The sequence below is a fragment of the Nanorana parkeri genome, unplaced genomic scaffold (assembly GCF_000935625.1).
Source record: "Nanorana parkeri isolate BGI_ZX_2015 unplaced genomic scaffold, ASM93562v1 scaffold408, whole genome shotgun sequence".
NCBI lineage: Eukaryota > Metazoa > Chordata > Amphibia > Anura > Dicroglossidae > Nanorana > Nanorana parkeri.
Window position 1 is genome coordinate 432094 of NW_017306676.1, and position 17842 is coordinate 449935.

Genomic DNA, 17842 nt, shown 5'->3' on the forward strand with positions numbered 1-17842 from the left:
TCGTGCCATGCCACCTATTGGTCTGAAATGTATACACAGCTTCTGTAGAAATGAGAGATGTTCTCTTTCCTATATGTTTTCCAAGTACACTTTACTTAAGGCATTCACTAACAATATGGAAGCTTGTATTCCAGAAATAATAGCCTGACCTACATCTATATTTACCTTCTTTCTATATCTCTACTATGATCACAATACTATTACCATACTGTAGTATAGAATACAGGCTCAGCTGGACATCTAGATGGTGCTTAAAACATTATTGTAAACCATATTTCAATTTTGTCAAATTATGTATTTTTTCATACCTAAAGTTTAAATTTTGCATACAATAATAGTTTTGTTAAATGAGCCATAGGGATCTACCTTTTGTTACCTCTTGGAGGGAACAAATCTCTGTTGGGGGTGGCTGCTTTTGCACTGCATACAAAGGAGGCATTTCATATTTTTATCATTCTTAATTAATTGCAATGTGAAGGCTATTTAGATGCATTTTTGTTTTTACAAAAAAAGGAATAAAATATGTAAAGTATTTTTCAGTTATCAGTCATTTGGGATTTCCTAGGATTAGCACATTTATTTTTTTAAGTGACATTAGTGAAGGTGCATATCATATTGTTTATTTTGTAGTGCTATTGTGTGGACATGATTTCTCCCCAGGCAGTTGCCTTAAAAATATAGTTTGTTTTCTTGCCACCTACCTTGAGAAGATGCGAAAATTCATGATTATGTGATAGTGTCAGATCTTCGTGGTCTATATCCAAATTATACTTCTAGATCACTGAGGCAGTGCATTGTTTATTATTCACAGCTCTAATGTGCTTTTTTAAATTCTACTAGTGGACTTTTAAAGCATATCTAAATCCCAGCTGGACAACATTTAGTTTGCTAAACAACATACACTGCGTGAGTTTGGTGCCCGAGTTGCGAAAAGATAATACAAGGTGAGACATATTTACTTTAAGAAAATCGGATTTTCAAGAGAGTATAAGTACACTGGTGAGGAAAGTCTTTACCAAATCACTCACTCCATTCGTTTATATATCTTGAACAGCTTATGCACAGTGGAAAATATAAATGTTAAGAAAACATAAAGGACATTTTCTACAATGTAATGATTTGATAAAATTATGAAACAGACCTTTTATATCTCTGAAATGAAGTTCATACGATATTTGGCCTTCAAATAGGCTTTAGGGAAGTACATTTATTATTACTGCCTAAGAGGCAGGGACTTTGTACAAATCTATTGACAACATATCTTAAAAATGTTTATCTTGCTTAAATGTTTGCAATCCATCACGAAAGAGATTTTGGTGTCACAAGGTATATTTTTTCATAGTAGTAATCAAGTCCCCACTGTTTCTGCCTGTCCGTTAATGCATAAATTTTCTTCAACAGTTTATATTTGCAGGTGGAACCTAAAACCATGGAAAGAAACATTACATTAATCCAACAAATGTATATACAGTGCATTCAGAAGTATTAAGACCCCCCTTCACTTTTTTAAATGTTATGTTGCAGCCTGATACTACAGTTTAAATTCTTTTTGTATCTCATTAATGTACACTCAGTACCCAATAATGACAAAGTGAAATGTCTGTGAATTTATTAAAAAGAAGAAAACTGAAATATCACATGTACTTAAGACCCTTTTACTCAGTACTTTGTTGAAGCACCTTTGGCAGCAATTACAGCCTCGAGTCTTTTTTGGGTATGACGCGACAAGCTTTGCACACCTGCATTGGGGGATTTTCTGCCATTCATCTTTGCAAATCCTCTCAAACTAAGTCAGATTGGATGGGGACCATCGGTGGACAGCCATTTTCAGGTCTCTCCATAGATATTCAATAGAGTTCAAGTCCGGGCCCTGGCTGGGCCACTCTAGGACATTCACAGAGTTGTACATAAGCCACTCCTGTGTTGTCTTGGCGGTGTGCTTAGGATCGTTGTCATGTTGGAAGGTGAACCCTCGGCCCAGTCTGAGGTCCTAAACGCTGTGGAACAGGTTTTCATTGGGGATATCTCTATACTTTGCTCCATTCAGCTTTCCCTCAACCCTGACTAGTCTCCCCGTCCCTGCTGCTGAAAAACACCCCCACAGCATGATGCTGCCACCACCATGCTTCACTGTTGGGATGGTATTGGGCAGGTGCCTGGTTGCTTCCAGACATAAGGTTTAGAATTGAGGCCAAACAGTTCAATCTTGGTTTCACAGACCAGAGGATCTTGTTCCTCACATCTTGAGAGTCCTCCAGGTGCGTTTTTGCAAACTCCAAGAAGGCTTTCATGTGTTTTGCATGAGGAAAGGCTTCAGTCTGGCCACTCTGCCATAAAGGCCAGATCGGTGGAGAGCTACAGTGATGGATGTCCTTCTGGAACTTTGTTCCATCTCCACACAGGATCTCTGGAGCTTGATCAGCGTGAACATAGTGTTATTGGTCACCTCTCTTACTAAGGCCCTTCCTTCTCTGCTGATTGCTCAGCTTGGCCAGGTGACCAGCTCTTGGAAGATTCCTGGTTGTGCCAAACATCTTCCATTTGAGAATTATGGAGGCCACTTTGCTTTTGGGAACCTTAAGTACAGCACAAATTGTTTTTGTAGCCTTCCCCAGATTTGTGCCTTGCAATAAACCTGTCCCTGAGCTCTGCACGCAGTTTCTTTGACCTCATGATTTTTGCTCTGATACAGTATGCATTGTCAGCTGTGAGGCCTTCTATAGAGAGGTGTGTGCCTTTCCAAATCATGTCCAATCAATGTAATTTACCACAGGGGGGCTCCAATTAAGGTGCAGAAACATCTCAGCAACGATCAAGAGAAATGGGAGGCACCTGAGCTAAATTTCAAGTGTTGTTGCAAAGGGTCTGAATACTTATTCCAATGTGATATTTCAGGTTTTCCTTTTTCATACATTTGCAAACATTTCTAAAATTCTGTATTCACTAAAATTCTGTCTCTATGAGGTAATGAGTGTAGATTAATGAGAAACATTGAAAAAGTGAAGGGGGTCTGAATACACTAAGTAGGATATATTTCGGTTCATCATCTGCTGTTTCAAATGTTATACTTTTTGTTTAAAACTATGAAGGCTGTCCAGAAAAGGCAAGTTATGCATGGAAATAGAATGGGTGGTAAACAAGATCATCTATGACTCTACGCAGTCCCCTGAAGTCTGAATTACATAACGGATGATTAACATAATTGTAGCATGTTCACAAGAACTTACCAAACAGTTGCTCTATATCAGATTCAGGGACATAAAATGGTGGTCCTACAGGAAAAAAACACTGCATTAAAGACATAGTCCACCTTTTTTAAAAACCTTTTTGCATGTGAGCTTGCAAAGCATTTCAACCGCGATCAGTTGATTGTAGGTGCTCAGGTTCCTGCAGACTTAGGCACCAATGCTCAGGTACCTCCCAGCCTGTATCCGTACCAAGGTACAGACTTTCAGTTGCTGGACGGCAGGAAGTATCAATGGACTACAAGTGGGTGATGTCACTGCACTTGCACTCCATTTAGAACTATGTGTCCCTCTGCTGTGGTGGCAGGCGGAACATGTAGTCTCTCCAGAATCTGTGAACAGATGACGTGGCTGTGCGCATCATCTATTAACAAGACACTGTGATTACATAAACACGTGAGTAGATGAAGGAAGGAAACGAGTTTGAGAACCAGAGAAGAGTTTGAAAACCTTACTGCACCACTGTTTTTCTTTTAGTATATGACTTCCACCTATGTAAATGTTTTTTAAATAGCAATCCATCTACCTCATGCAAGACATGAACATTTTACAAAACTACAGCCAGTATAGTGCTGCAATACACTACGCTCCCCAAAAAAAGTATGAGGTTCATGATAACTAGGAAGAAACTTAAAAGAGAACTATGGGGTAAGTGTTTTCCCCCCATAGTTCTCTTTAAGGTAATGGGAGGATATATACTAACCTCCTCCCGTGACCCAAAGCTCAGTATATTGGGGGCTAGTGCCCGCGATATACTGAGAGCGACGCAGCCAGGACGGATCCCGACAAAACTGTTGTGATCCAGCCAGCTGCGTGAGTGACAGCTGGCTCTGCCCATCTAGAGGCAGAGCCAGCTGTGCCTGCCTCTTCCCCCGTTCGTTCCTCCACTCAGCGCTGGAGGATCAGAGAGGGGGGAATCCCTGCGGGGAGCGATGGCTGACAGTCACCGCTCACTGCAGGGAGACGATCGGGAAGTGAGCGGATCGGCGGCATGTTTCTGCTCACTTCCCGATCAATAGAATAGACCTGTGACAGCTTCTTTGTCACAGGTCGGCTCTAACTATGAGGATGAATGGAAATCAGTCACCTCATACTTCTCCGTTAACATCTTTAGACCAATTTAAAATGGCACCAGAAGTCCATGAAATGTATTTGGGCACATATGAAGTAGATAAAGACTTAACATTGACTTGATTGCATTAAAACACCAAAGCTGTCACATAACCTAAAATTATTTTAGAAAAGACATTTTAGTTATCTTACCTGAGATCAACTTTGGATCATATTCAAGGACTACGAGCAGGTAACGGCTATCCTTATTTAGTAATGATAATAGACAACTGGTATACCTGTTCAAAAAAACATGTAGGGAGTAAAGAGGCAAAATTGTAACAAAGAACAACAAAAGTATGTGCAAAAAGTGTACTTCTTATCAGTACACCCATCATATTTCTGTGTATGTCTGGGATGGGTCCTGGATGGATGCTATGTATAGCCATTATTTGGGTTGTGGTTCCTTTAAGGGAATGACAAAGAGGTTTTGGGAGTATTCAGTGGCTCTCACCCATACAGGGTAAGGTGAGCCTTTAAAAAAAAAAAAGAAGAGAAAACTGGCTTCTAGTGATCCCAGGATTATTAGGTCCTGAAATCGGTCCGGGAATCTGGAGGCTTGGAAAGATTTTGGGTGAGACAGAGCCTCTAACCCTGGCTATGGGTATTTTGGGGCCTGGAATGATTAACCTACCTGCTGGGGGAGGTCTTAAAAGGGCAGGAAGCCAGTTAGCAGGTGTCTGTGAGGGATTGTTTGGAGCAGGACACAAGTTTGTGAGAGCTGTTGGCTGCTTAAAGCCTGCTAGGCTTCTGTGATCATGCTGGGCCTTCTTGGAGCAAGTTGGGACAGTAACCGTGGTGTGGGACATTTATTCGGGTGCCGAACTGACTATTGATCTGTTTATTTACCTTTTGCTGAAAAAAAAGTTGTTTGTGGTTTTGGAGAAAATATCTGACACATTCAAAACTCCAAAAATGGACTGGACAAGATTATTGGCACCCTCAATTAATATTGGGTAGCACAAACCCCTTGGACCCCCTGCACAAAATAACTGAAATCAATCGCTTCCTGTAACCATCAATGAGTTTCTTACACCTCTCTACAGGAATTTTGGACCACTCTTCTCTCGCCAACTGCTCCAGGTCTCCCAGATTGGAAGGGTTCCTTTTCCCATCTGCTGTTTTAAGATCTCTCCACAGGTGCTCTATGGGATTCAGATCTGGACTCATTGCTGGCCAGTCCAGTACTCTCCAGCGCTTTGTCTGAAACCATTTCTGCAGTATATTGCACCTACAATCCACTGATCACTGTTGCAATGCTTTGCGAGCTCACATGCAAAATTTTTTTTTAAAGGTGGACTGTTTTTAATGCAGTGTACCACCATTTTATGTCCCCGAATCTGAAATAGAGCAACTGTTTGGTAAGTTGTTGTGAACATGCTACAATTATGTTGATCATCTTTTATGTAATTCAGACTTCAGGGGACTGCCTAAACCTTGTAGAATAAAATATCAGCTTTTTTTTATGTTGCACGATATTAGCGCAACTCTTTATCAGACCCCAAAATTTAGTGAAAAATGCACTTAAATGCCCTAAAACACAATAAAATACCATTTAAAAATAAAATAGATACCCAACATGCCCAGGTTAAAAATTGTATGCGCCTGAGAAACGGCAACGAAATTCACTACCCCAAAAAGTCCATAGATGACATTTTAGAAGCCCCTACAGGTCATCAGTTTTAGGGATACGCATAAATATTGTCCCTAAAATGATTTATCTCACTCTGGCTTGCGCGGCGATACCCAACATGTGTAGCGCTATCATCGTTTTCATACGTAGGTGAACGTTCGGCGCTTTCCTCTCCAGCTTCCCACCGACACCCGAGATGCCGGACTCGGGCCAGTAGGAGGGGCAGCGGAGACCGGGAAACACGGCGGGACGGGGGAGGGCAGTTTACCAGCCCGTAGAAGAAACCTGGCAACAGCTGAGTGGCCAGAATCGCTTCTATTGTAAAGCCGACAGTCAGCTTTACAAATGTAAATTGAGTCCCTGCGGCTGTTCAAACTGCTCAATGCCAGTGATGTCATGAAGGGGTTAAAGGCCTCATTTCTTTTTCTGAAAACAGTAGAATGATGGGCTTTCTCAAAAAGCTGTAATTTTGTTTCGCCTGTCCACAGCACATTCTCCCAAAAGGATTTTGCCTTCCTCGGGTAATTTTTAGCAAACTCCAATCTGGCTTTTTATGTTTCTGTGTCAGCAGTGGGGTCCTCCTGGGTCTCCTACCATAGCGTCCCTTTTCATTCAGATGCCGACGTATAGTGCGAGCTGACACAGTTGTACCCCGTGCCTGAAGGTCAGCTTGAATTTGTCTGGAAGTTGATCGACGGTCTTTATCCACAATTCGAACAATCCTTCATTGCAATCTTTGATCAATTGTTGTCTTTCGTCCACGTCCAGGGAGATTAGCTACAGTGCCATGGGCTGTAAACTTCTTGATATTTTGCACAGTGGACACAGGAACATTAAGGCTGGGTTCAAACCTAGGCGTATCGAATATGTGCGTTTCGTGCCGCGCGTTTTTAACGTGATTCGCGGTACAAAAATCGTGCGACAAACGCGCGTTTCCGAGGGCTATCTGGCTGTATCCCAATGGATACGCGTGGCAAATATGCCCCAAAGAAGCTCCTGCACTTCTTTGGGCGTAGGGCATTTTGTAGCGCGTGCATAGGCCTGTAATACACCCAGGTGTGAACCATATCCATAGGAAACAATGGGATTTCGGTGTTTGAGCGTTTTAAAGAGCGTAGGAACGCGCTACAAAACGCCCAGGTGTGAACGGGGCCTAAGATCTCTGGCGATGGACTTGTAACCTGGAGATTGTCCATGCTTTTCCACAAAAACTTGGAATGCAATTATTTCTTGCAATTTGGAGACGGTACCAATCATTTTGTCCAGTCCATTTTTGGAGTTTTGCATGGAATGTGTCAGATTTGGCTTTTTTTCCTCCACTTTTTTGTGTCGTATCAATACAAACCAAAAAAATAAAACCATGAGAATGCCTAAACATTTGTAATTACAACAATTTTCTGCACGAGGTTGTGCATTATCTGACAGAAATGCAGGGGTGCCAATATTTTTGGCCATGACTGTATATAGGTATATCACAAATAATAATAAATACCAACTGTATACTGAATTACATTATTTTCCTTAAAAAAAAAAAAAAGATTGAGAAAAACAAATTGCATGTAAAATATATAATTGTTACTATTACAGACCGTTCCCTGTCACATGGGTTCACAGCAACCAGTGCTCCTCTGTCCCATATTCCATCAACCCTTCCAATGATTGAGCTTAAAAACATAAAGCAGGATGGTATTAATCCACAATTTTATATCAGTTTTACAATTATTTCAACTGAAACAATGCTTTGCATTTCACCATAATTCATTCCCAATTAATCTATTTTTAGGCAAAATCATATTTGTCCCTTTTTAGGGCTTAAAATTTGTAAATATCTTGCTAAGTTTGAACTGTCACTCCTGCCAAGAAGGACATAGTGGTGCTGCAGTCTTTTGCACAATGTGTTATAAAGTGGTCAGGCTCTAAGTACAGCTCTATCCAAAACATTTTTGTGGTAGATCAATATTCTAATGTGTGTGATTAGAATTATTAGAGTGATTAGAATTAGAATAGACAATCAACTACAGGAATAAAAAAAAACACTGCCGAAGCAACCCGGTACTAGACCAGGAGGAGAATAGAAAGCAAAACAGAATAGATGTGTATGTTTTATAACATTAGATAGAACGTTCAGATAGAGAAAGATGTGACCCTGGCAAGAACACAATTTTTTTTGACAATATAAAAATGCCACATGACTAAACAAAAATATAATGACTGAGAAGAGAACTAATGAAATTCATACTCACGTAGAAATGTTATACAAATTACAGCAGTACAGTGAAATGTTTCCAGAAATGCTCTGAAAATAGTTTAATAGAAACATCAAAATTAATGTAAAAGGAAAAAGATGTCATAATCAAAAATGTTTATCTTGCATGGTATTGAATTTATACTGACACATTACTCTTTATTTAACTAACAATACTACATGCCGAGGAAAGGCACAACAATCGGAACAAAATGTGTGTCCAGCTATGCAAACCTCACAATGGGATATTTAGAAAACAATATATAGGCCCAGACACAAAATATTCCTCCAACATTATCTTCTACCACAGGTATATTGATATCATAATAATATGGGAAGGTGACCCCAACTTGTTTCCAGATTTCATAAAACATCTCAATGAAAATGCAAGCTCACTTACTTTCACCAGCCACATAGACTCCTACAATATCGCATTTTTTGATCTTCAATTGTATAGTACCAATGATTCTAAAATTGCATTCAGAGCCTTTAAGAAAGTCAGTGCAAACCGCTATATTGATTTTAGGAGCAGACATCTTAAAAGCCAACATACCTCTTGACAATTTCAGAAGATTTAAGGAGAAGTTGCATCACTAAAAATTTTGGTAAACAATCTGCATAACTAATAAAGGAATTCAGAGAGAAACATTATCTGAAACATTAATCCACACAAACAGGGATAGAGCAAGAAGTCTTAACAGGGAAAGGTTACCATGTTTTAATCTAACACCTAAACAGACATCCTATAATTATATCAATTTTGTTACCAGATACAACACCAAACAAGGAAATCAAATCAAAAAAGAAACCCCATTCTCACTGGCATGATTCAAATCCTGTATAACAGCCATCTCAAACAAACTCTGCCCAAGACCTCTCTGTACTTTCAGTAAAGCTAAAACGATTCAAAATGATCTTGTCCCAAGTCATATAAAGACCTCTAAGGGCCTGTTCACATGACGTCTGGATTCTGTCCTGACCAGATCCGTGCGCTCCTGCACTAAAAATGCATCCCAATGTATCCCTATGTGTTTTATGGGCTACAGTTCTCACGTGCATAGTCCATTCAGGTCCGGACAGAAAAAATACTGCTTTCTCACATTTTGTCCGGTTAGGATGCGGTCTGGAAACGAGTCAAAAATGTGCCAAAAATGCGTAGAGCCGCGTTTGCAGGTCTGCTCCAGGTCCGGACCAGATCTGGTCTGGACATCGTGTGAACAAGCCCTAAGACGCTACCAAAAACAGTTAGGCCTACATCAATAAATTCTAATAGACAGCCTTAGCTTTTTATATCCAAAATGTATGGCCTGTGGCATGATACCCTACAGGACTGAAACGGTCACTTCCCTAAACACAAAAGAAACATCCCCTAATAAATCTGTTATCACATGTGACCCAGAATGTATGATCCATGTGTTTGAATGCCCCTGCAGTTTATAATACATTAGAAAAACCACACAAAAGCTCAGAGCAAACATCGGGCACCACAGAAGAAATAATCAAAGAAGGGTTTCTAGAACATAGAATCTCGAAATGTTACTCTTTGGTAGAAACCAATATCCTTAATAATAATGCAATCATTGTCACTCCCATAGAAGAGATACTGTTTTTCCACAGTTACAATAGGTTCAGATGATTACAAACCAGAGTCCTGGATTTTTTCACTCTAAAACCTTTACACACTTGAATAAAATGATGCAGCATGGAACAGCTACTTATCCCCTGAACTGGTTTATTCATACCTGAAACATACACTTCTAAGAATTCCTCAAAACATCAGTTATATGTACCATTATAGATCATTTATAATTTCCCCTTTTTTTTTTTTTTTTATTCTTTATTTTAATCACAAGCAGCAGAAGTACAACATCTGTAAGAACAATGCAGCCGCTGTATAAAAAGTCAAATAGAAGGACAAGTGCAAAACAGAAACAGAGCTGCCCTTGGTCTGAACAAAGAATTATACATTAATCTCAGATGGAAATAAGGCATATTTAATAGAGGTTAATCACTCCTGCTATACAAATGCATTTTTTCTGTCTCTGGTGTCTTGGGGAGCAAACTAATTATCAGCTTGACGTTTCCAAAGAACATAAAGAAGTTTGTAGAGAAAAAAAAAAGTGGGGACAGCTCGGAGGGGGAAGAGCATAGTGGAGAGGGGGGTGGGGAGGAGAGGGAGAAGGGAGGGAGTGGGAGGGTTGGGAAGAGACCATTCAACTTCAGGTTAGGACAGGGGAGTGTATACGCATTTGATGGAGTCTAAGCGCTACATTATGGTGCCACTGGAGACTGAGAAGAGGTATTTGTGCCAATAGAACCATCTTTTATTGAATTTAGCTTCCTGATGGTGTGAGGAGGCTGTCATGCACTCCATCCTCTCAGCTTCCCTTACTTTCAAGATCCACATTGCAATAGTGGGAACAGTAGTAGTTTTCCAAAGCAAGGGGATGCACATTTTAGCAGCATTCAGATGCATCAACAAGGATAGTTTATACCTTTTTCTTGATAAGGCAGACAAGTGGAGAAGGATAGCAGCCGGGTCATTCTGGATATCAGTCCCAGCCAGTGTCTTACATATAGCTTGTACATCTGCCCAGAATTTTCCCAGGAGAGGGCAGGACCAGAAGATATGTAGCAAGGAGCCCTCCATCTCATTGCAACGCCAGCATTGATTAGAAGTGTGTGGCCAAATCCTATGCAGAATGGAGGGAACCCTATACCAGCGTGTGAGCAGTTTGTAGTTAGCTTCCTGCGTTTTGCAAGCAATGGAGGCTTTGTGAGAGAAATATAGGATGTCTGCTCTTTGTTCCATCGATAAAGATAGCTGCAGGTCTCGTTCCCATTTAAGAAGAAATGGAGGCACATATGAGTCAGTGGGAGTTATGAGTAGCTTGTAGACCCTGGATAGAGAATGACTAGAGGGAGTTTTCTCAAGACATAATCGTCGAACAGCATAAGTGGCGGGAGGAGTGTGGGTCCAGGGACTACTCACTAGAAAGTGGCGAAGTTGCATCGATCTGCAGGGATCTAGGGGTGGTTCAACAAGTGCGGTTAGTTCATCTCGGGAACACAGACGGCCATTGATCAAAAAATTGTCATCTGCATTTCCCCATGTCCCTCAGTTTCTTGGAGTGTTCGTCTCCTCTACTCAGAGGGCAAACAGGATGATCCAAAACTGGAGACATTCTGGATGCCCCCTGACTCTGGCCCAGCAGACCTGTTATTGAGTGGAAAGCCTTCAGTGTCGGACCTATAAGGGGGTGTGCCAACTGGACCCGTATATCGGAGAGGAGCATCCACTATGCTATCGGAGATAGCATAGTGGAGTCTGGGAGAATAGTTGTTCAATGGGTATCCAAGGTTTATATAGGGCGTCTGTACACCAGGACACAATCCTTGCCAGATGGGCCACCTTATAATAAAGATTGGGATCCGGAAAAGCCATACCGCCATGCTCCTTGGTTAACATTAGAGAGTGGTAGGAGAGACGCAAGCGGGAAGGAGAGCATAGAAAGCGTAAAAATTCCCTTTGACCGCCCTGAACATTTCCCTCACAGGAGAGATGGTCAGCTTTTGCCAATCCCACTTTCCCTTTAGTTGGGAGGACTCAGCTATTACGTACCTAGGTATTAAAATCCCGGCTAATCTACACAACTTATACTCTCTCAATTTTGTATCACACCTCTCCCGACTGCGTCTAGATCTAAAAGAATGGAACAAAACGCTCTACTCATTGTTTGGCAGAGCAGCTATCCTGAAAAATTACTGCTCTACCTTGGCTTTTATACGTGTTTCAAACTGTACCTATCCACCTCCCTAAGGCCTTTTCTCTTCCGTGAATGCAATGTTTCGGTCCTTCCTTGGAACATCAACTCCCCACGGATTAGTACTCAAACCCTTACTGGCCCCAAACACTCGGTGGGGATTGGCTTTCCTCACATACTGCATTACCATTGGGCATGTCACCTGACCCGCGTTATAGACTGGTCCGTTCATGCCCCAAACAAGGACTGGGTACGCATAGAAAAACTCATGGCAGACATACCCATCAGCTCTTGGCCCTGGATACAACTAGTCCATCTCCCGACTCAGGTGCTAACTCACCCAACAATAGGAGCTTCCCTGCGTACTTTGGCCGCTGTGAACATCAGAAAGTCCCTCTCTTCGGCTCCCAGTCCCCTAACACCGATTCGCATGAATCCAGCCTTCCCTCCCGGTTTCCACTTGTCCTTTCTGCAACAATGGTCACCCGATGTCTCCCCGAATGCACACATGTTTTTTAATCATCAAGTGGAATTCCGTACTCGCGCAGACCTCAATTCCAAAAACCCTCCCTCGCCCATACCATGGTGGTCATACCTACAAATCCGGCACTTTCTCAACTCCCGTACCACTAGAGGCCTCTTCTCCCGCTCTTTAAGCCCATTTGAGAAGCTCTGCCCTTCCTCCCAGAGGGTGACCCATACAATCTCAGCGGTATACTCACTCCTTAATGATGCATGGATCTACAACTACAAACTTTGTTCACGCTGGTACAAAACCCCAGTCCTACTTCATAGTATATACCCAGACACCCCTGATATATGTTGGCGTTGCCACCGAGTGGTGGGTACACTCCTACATATTTGGTGATCGTGCCCACTGATTTCACCTTTTTGGACAGAAGTTCACACCCTATTAAGAACAATAACTGGTGTTTCCCTAGAATTCTCCCCAGCTTGTCTTTTATTGTTCCACTTCGATGACACTCTCCACATTTCAAAAAACTCCCTACCAATCCATTTGCTCAACGTGGCAAAGACGGTGATCCCTAGACACTGGAAATCATCACACCCACCAACCATCAGAGAATGGCTGTCACGAGTGATGTAGTATCGAAAATGGAGGAACTTATATTGTCTGGCAGAGATGACATGTCTAGATACCTCAAAACATGGACGATGTGGCATCTATTCAGAGACTAAGACGCATATGTTGCGCTTTGATGGTGAAGATAGCTTCCTCTCACCCCCTTCACATACTCTCTACTCCCTCTCTTTCCTATTTTGGGGGTCGGACGAGACCTCCTTCCCCTTTTTCCTGCCTCGTACTTTCAAGTACTTCCACCCTTCTCAGCCTCTTCTCTCTTCTACTTACTACCTCCTTCTTTCCTCTGCCCCCTCTCCTACCCATGATCCTTCCCCACCACCTCCGCCCTCCCCATGAACACCTTAATACCCTCTGAAAAGGACGATACTCCCATTATCAGTACAATAGCCCGCAAACGGTATGTCCCGATGGGTACAGCCCTCTTTGTCTCATCCCCCCCAGAAGATACAGGGTTCACAAAACTTTGCAGCTTTATGGAGGCCTGAAATGTTCCACCACTTAACCCATTTAAGGCTCAAAGTACTCATTGTGCATTGTTCCACCTGATGGATGGAAGCAAATCCACTTCAGCGGAACTGGATCCCTTCACGTATACCCCTGTCTTCCTTTATGTATTCCTTTAATGTCCCCCCCCTATTGAGATGTATTGAACCTTAGAGGGCGGTGCATGTGCACTAGACCCATGCTTGTGATTTCGCTTTGTTATCTCTCAAACAATAAAAATTACTTGTGGAAAAAAAAAAATTCCCTTCCCTGTTTGGAAAAGATACAAAAAATAATTTCCCTTTTTATTAACCATCTATTTTTTTTACGCATCAAAGATCATGCGGTAGTTGTCTGAATATAATAGCCGGCATGCAAGATTGGAACTGAGTGACTTCTCTCATTCAGCCAACAGGGCTGAACAAGTGAAATTTACATGTGTATAGCTAGCCTGAGTCTACACAGTTTATTTAAAGTGCGACAACCCGACAGCTCTGGCACAGAATACAAAGATAGACTCCAATTGGGCTGCAAACACATTTGGCATAAAATATTAAGAAAACCTCATCTGACACTGCTGAGTACTACTTTTGATATTGCTGGTCTAGGATGTATTACAAGAACCCCTCTTTGAAAGTTCTGTTATTAAATCTCTGAGCAAGTGAACTGTAAGCTCCATTGTCTATGATGCTAATAATAATCATAATAATCATAATAATAATGAGAGGCAACAAGTGTATGGTTCTTTGTTGATATGGATTATTGCAGAGATGCAACAATACTGCTTTTTGAAGACCAAGTACAAGTCTTTTGCCTCAGGTACTTGCCGATACTTTTTCTTAAACTGACTTTTATTTAGTTTTATTAAAACAATACAGACTAATGATATTAGGGCAGTTTCTTTATAATAATGAAGAACTCTAACTCAATCCATGATTATTCAGCAAAGGAGAATGGCAACCAGCAATAGAGGACTACAAATTCCATCAATCCATGAATATACAGCAATGGAGAATGGCAACCAGCAATCATGGATTGCTGAGATTTATAGTCCCCTATAGCCGATTTCCATTCTCTCGTGCATTTGAATAGCACTACGACATACACCAATAAGAGAAGAACAATAGGCAGCCGCAGTCTCCCTGGGACTGCGTGCGGCCTCTCACCGGGGGTTGCATGTGGAGCCCTCCAGGGCTGTACTAGCTATTGCCGAGTACTGGGCTCTCCAGGGCTGCAATCGCATCTCACCAGGGATGTATGTGCGGCTCTCCATGGCTGTACCGGTTGGTGTCGGGCATCAGGCTCTCCAGCGCTATATGGCAGGTGTGGAGCTGTCCAGTTCTGTGCTGGTCTTGGGAAGGAAGAGGAGGAGATGTGTGGCCGGACTAGAATGTGTGGAATGTGTGGCCTGACTACTTGTTTGGGTACTCATGAACAAGTAGTCATGAAATTGCCCTGTATCGACACCGATAAGATTATAGGTGCATCCTTTGTTTGTCAATTTGTTTCCATGCAAAAATCAATAAAAAAAAAGAATGATACTAATAGCAACAAAATAAACAATGACACCAAATAATAAAGCCATATATTTGGGTTTACCTTGAAAACCTTTGCCCCAGGTATCTCTGGTACTTCTTCTTCAACATAGGGAACATTTTGTTCTTCAAAAAATTCCTTTAAACCCAATTCAGCGACATCAACTCCAACAATGTTATGTCCCATATCCGCCAACCTGTGATTAATCAAAATGTGATTATTATCCATCTTACATACAAGCATTAATACTGCATTTCTAAGCAACCGCGTGTTTTTCTGTTGTAGAATATCAAGAAATTTAATAGCTTACTTGTAGAACATTTGAGTGAATCCTCCTATTCAGACAACTTTAATATTCTGTGACAACCTTTGTGTAAAACTGCCCTTAAGAAGAAGTTGATTGCAGCTCTCCTTAACCCTGGCTATGTGCCATCGTGGCAAGCAATGCAGCTTTAGCCAGAAACCATACATGCACACATGCTCTATTCTTCTATTCTTCCCTGTAAGGCTCTCTGCTGTCTATGTAACCAACTGTTGCAGTGTATACTGTGACCATTAACAAATGCTTAGAATGGAATGAACAGAATGTAGAACGGTTATAGTAGTTAAGCTGTTTATAAGATGTCTAATGGGAAGACAGTGGTGTACCATTTCATATCCACTGCTTTTCCACAAAGAGGAAAGAAAATGTTGAGCTTCTCCTTGCCATTTATCATTTCATTCAGGAATTCTGTCAATAACCTAAGAGCAAGAATAAACACAATTAAAATGGGGATTTCTGCTTATACACTGTTGTTCTAAAACAACAGACAATAATCAAGCTACTACTTTCGAATGTATATTTTGTTAAACACGTGAAGCTGTAATAAGATTTCACAAGAAACCAATTTGTAATTGTCCTCTGCCCATCCAACTCAATCCTTACATGAGCTCTTCCAAAGTTATAAAAATGACATACACAGACCACCAATTTTCTGTGAAAGATAACATTGGTTACATGGTCTGAAAGAGGGCAGAAGAGGTGTTGCTTTAGTAAAGCTTGATCTACGCACATGCAGTTTGAATGTTAACATCGAAGAGGATTTAAAGTATTATTAAACCTTTTTTTTTTTGCATATATCTACTGCTAGCACTGCTATGCAAAAACATTAAAAAAAAGTTACCAAAAAGATTATTACTTACCTGTGTCTCCGCCGCTCACTCCCGTCCGAAGATCTGAAGATTCTCCAGCAGCCGCGAAGGATTATGGGGCGGGCGCATGCGCAGTAGAGATGTTTGGCCGGGAGAAGAGGAGAGGGACACAGGGTAAGTCAATGCAGGCAGCGTGCACAGACTCAGTGGGACAGAAAGATACAGAAGTCAGCACTGGATCAGAGACCGGCACCAGTGCTGGAGGGACTCCTGAAAACTACTGGAAAGAAGAAGAAGATGATCGGATCAAGAGCCATCATTTAAGGTAAGGCCTTAAAGCAGCATGGGGGTGGGGTGGATGTGACTTTAAGAGTAAATGAATGGTGTAAAAAGATATATTGTATGTTGCATCTATTAATTGTCAAGTGTTTGAACAGGTGACTGAAAAATATTTGCATGATAAACAATATGGTCAATATACACAACAAAGACAAATACTGTACATAACAAACATTCTTACGGATGTACATCCTTTTCATGAAATCCAATACATCTCGTTTCCCATTTTTCCTTCCAGTCTTTTTCGGTAAGAACCCTGTCCTGTTTTGTTTCAGTGAAGTTAGGGCAATTAGACATAGTGTGAGCCTGTAAAGAAAAAACAATATCCTTTTATAAAGATAGATGAAATTATTACTAAATGTAAAAAGACACTGTCACCTGGCCACCTCTCCAGCAAGGTATACTCACCCATCCATGATCCTCTGCTGCCACCCTTACTGCAGGGGTCTAACTCTGAGTAAGCTTAGGTGCTGGATGGTGAAGGTTTACATGCCCCCCTTACCCAGAAGCTCAGCTCTAGTAGAGCAACGGAGTAAGGAGGTGGCTAGGAAACCTGGATGGGTAAATCCTGAATAGGCCTGAATTTTCCAGAAAGTTTTGGAACCAAGAACAGTCAAATAAAACCCTTAACCTTTTTTGGTTGGTGGCTGTCCACATAATGTGATGTCCCGCATAAAATACAGGACCCACTATTTTAGCTGTATTATATAGTTTGGTGTGTGGGAGGGGTAAAATAGAATATGCTCCCTCGAAATCAATAAAATTACCCATTATTCCACAAGGTTTTCTGCCCAAATCCTCCTGAAAGTCTTGCTGCTACTAGTATAGAAAGAAAGGTTGGGTCAAATCTTAGGATTTCGCTGTATCTTTGGAAGCAAGACTTGGGCATCTCATTTTAAAGGAAGCTGCCAAGCTGAGAGGGTTTAAGGTCTCCCAACCAGTTTGTAGGTTCTGGTCTCTTGGACAGCCTGAGGTCCAGAATGGAGAGGTTTTCTTTTATGTGTTTAATTAAATCAATGCCTTCTTGCTTGGTGGAGGCATTACGTTGTCTATCGGGTCTTTAAAGCTCGCAGTATCAAGTAGCAATGTTATCTGCCTATGCAGCCTCATAAATGAAGCGTCCATCTTGGCATGCCGCCCCGCTTCCTGATGAGTCCTCACATACACGCTCTCACCATCACCTGCGGCCTTAATGCGCTGCACGGCGCGCGGCTGGTGTTCCGGAACCAGGAAGTGGCGCACCGGAAGCGC

At 41.6% G+C, this 17842-nt stretch overlaps 1 protein-coding gene across 2 annotated transcripts; it reads right to left on the bottom strand.

Annotated features, from left to right (window-relative positions):
• Window positions 1-1241: 1241 nt before the first annotated feature.
• Window positions 1242-16894, bottom strand: TPMT (thiopurine S-methyltransferase). 2 transcript variants are annotated; one of them, XM_018559631.1, is made up of 8 exons: window positions 16773-16894; window positions 15770-15862; window positions 15185-15317; window positions 8235-8284; window positions 7578-7655; window positions 4509-4594; window positions 3228-3272; window positions 1242-1421 (listed from the first exon to the last, which is right to left on the bottom strand). In XM_018559631.1, the coding sequence occupies exons 1-8, from the start codon at window positions 16886-16888 to the stop codon at window positions 1300-1302; spliced, it is 723 nt and encodes a 240-aa protein (XP_018415133.1). In that variant the 5' UTR covers window positions 16889-16894; the 3' UTR covers window positions 1242-1299. The 2 variants fall into 2 exon arrangements, with proteins under 2 accessions (XP_018415133.1, XP_018415132.1); XM_018559630.1 differs by having other exon boundaries at window positions 7578-7652; window positions 8232-8284.
• Between the last annotated feature and the right edge of the window lie 948 nt (window positions 16895-17842).

Bases quoted from the DNA above. Each gene is read 5' to 3' on its own strand.
- TPMT (XM_018559631.1), bottom strand. From the start codon at position 16,888: ATGTCTAATTGCCCTAACTTCACTGAAACAAAACAGGACAGGGTTCTT. The intron at 15,318-15,769 runs GTACACCACTGT...GATTAATCACAG, and splicing joins AAAGCAGTGGATATGAAATG to GTTGGCGGATATGGGACATA. The intron at 8,285-15,184 runs GTAAACCCAAAT...AACTATTTTCAG, and splicing joins CTGGGGCAAAGGTTTTCAAG to AGCATTTCTGGAAACATTTC.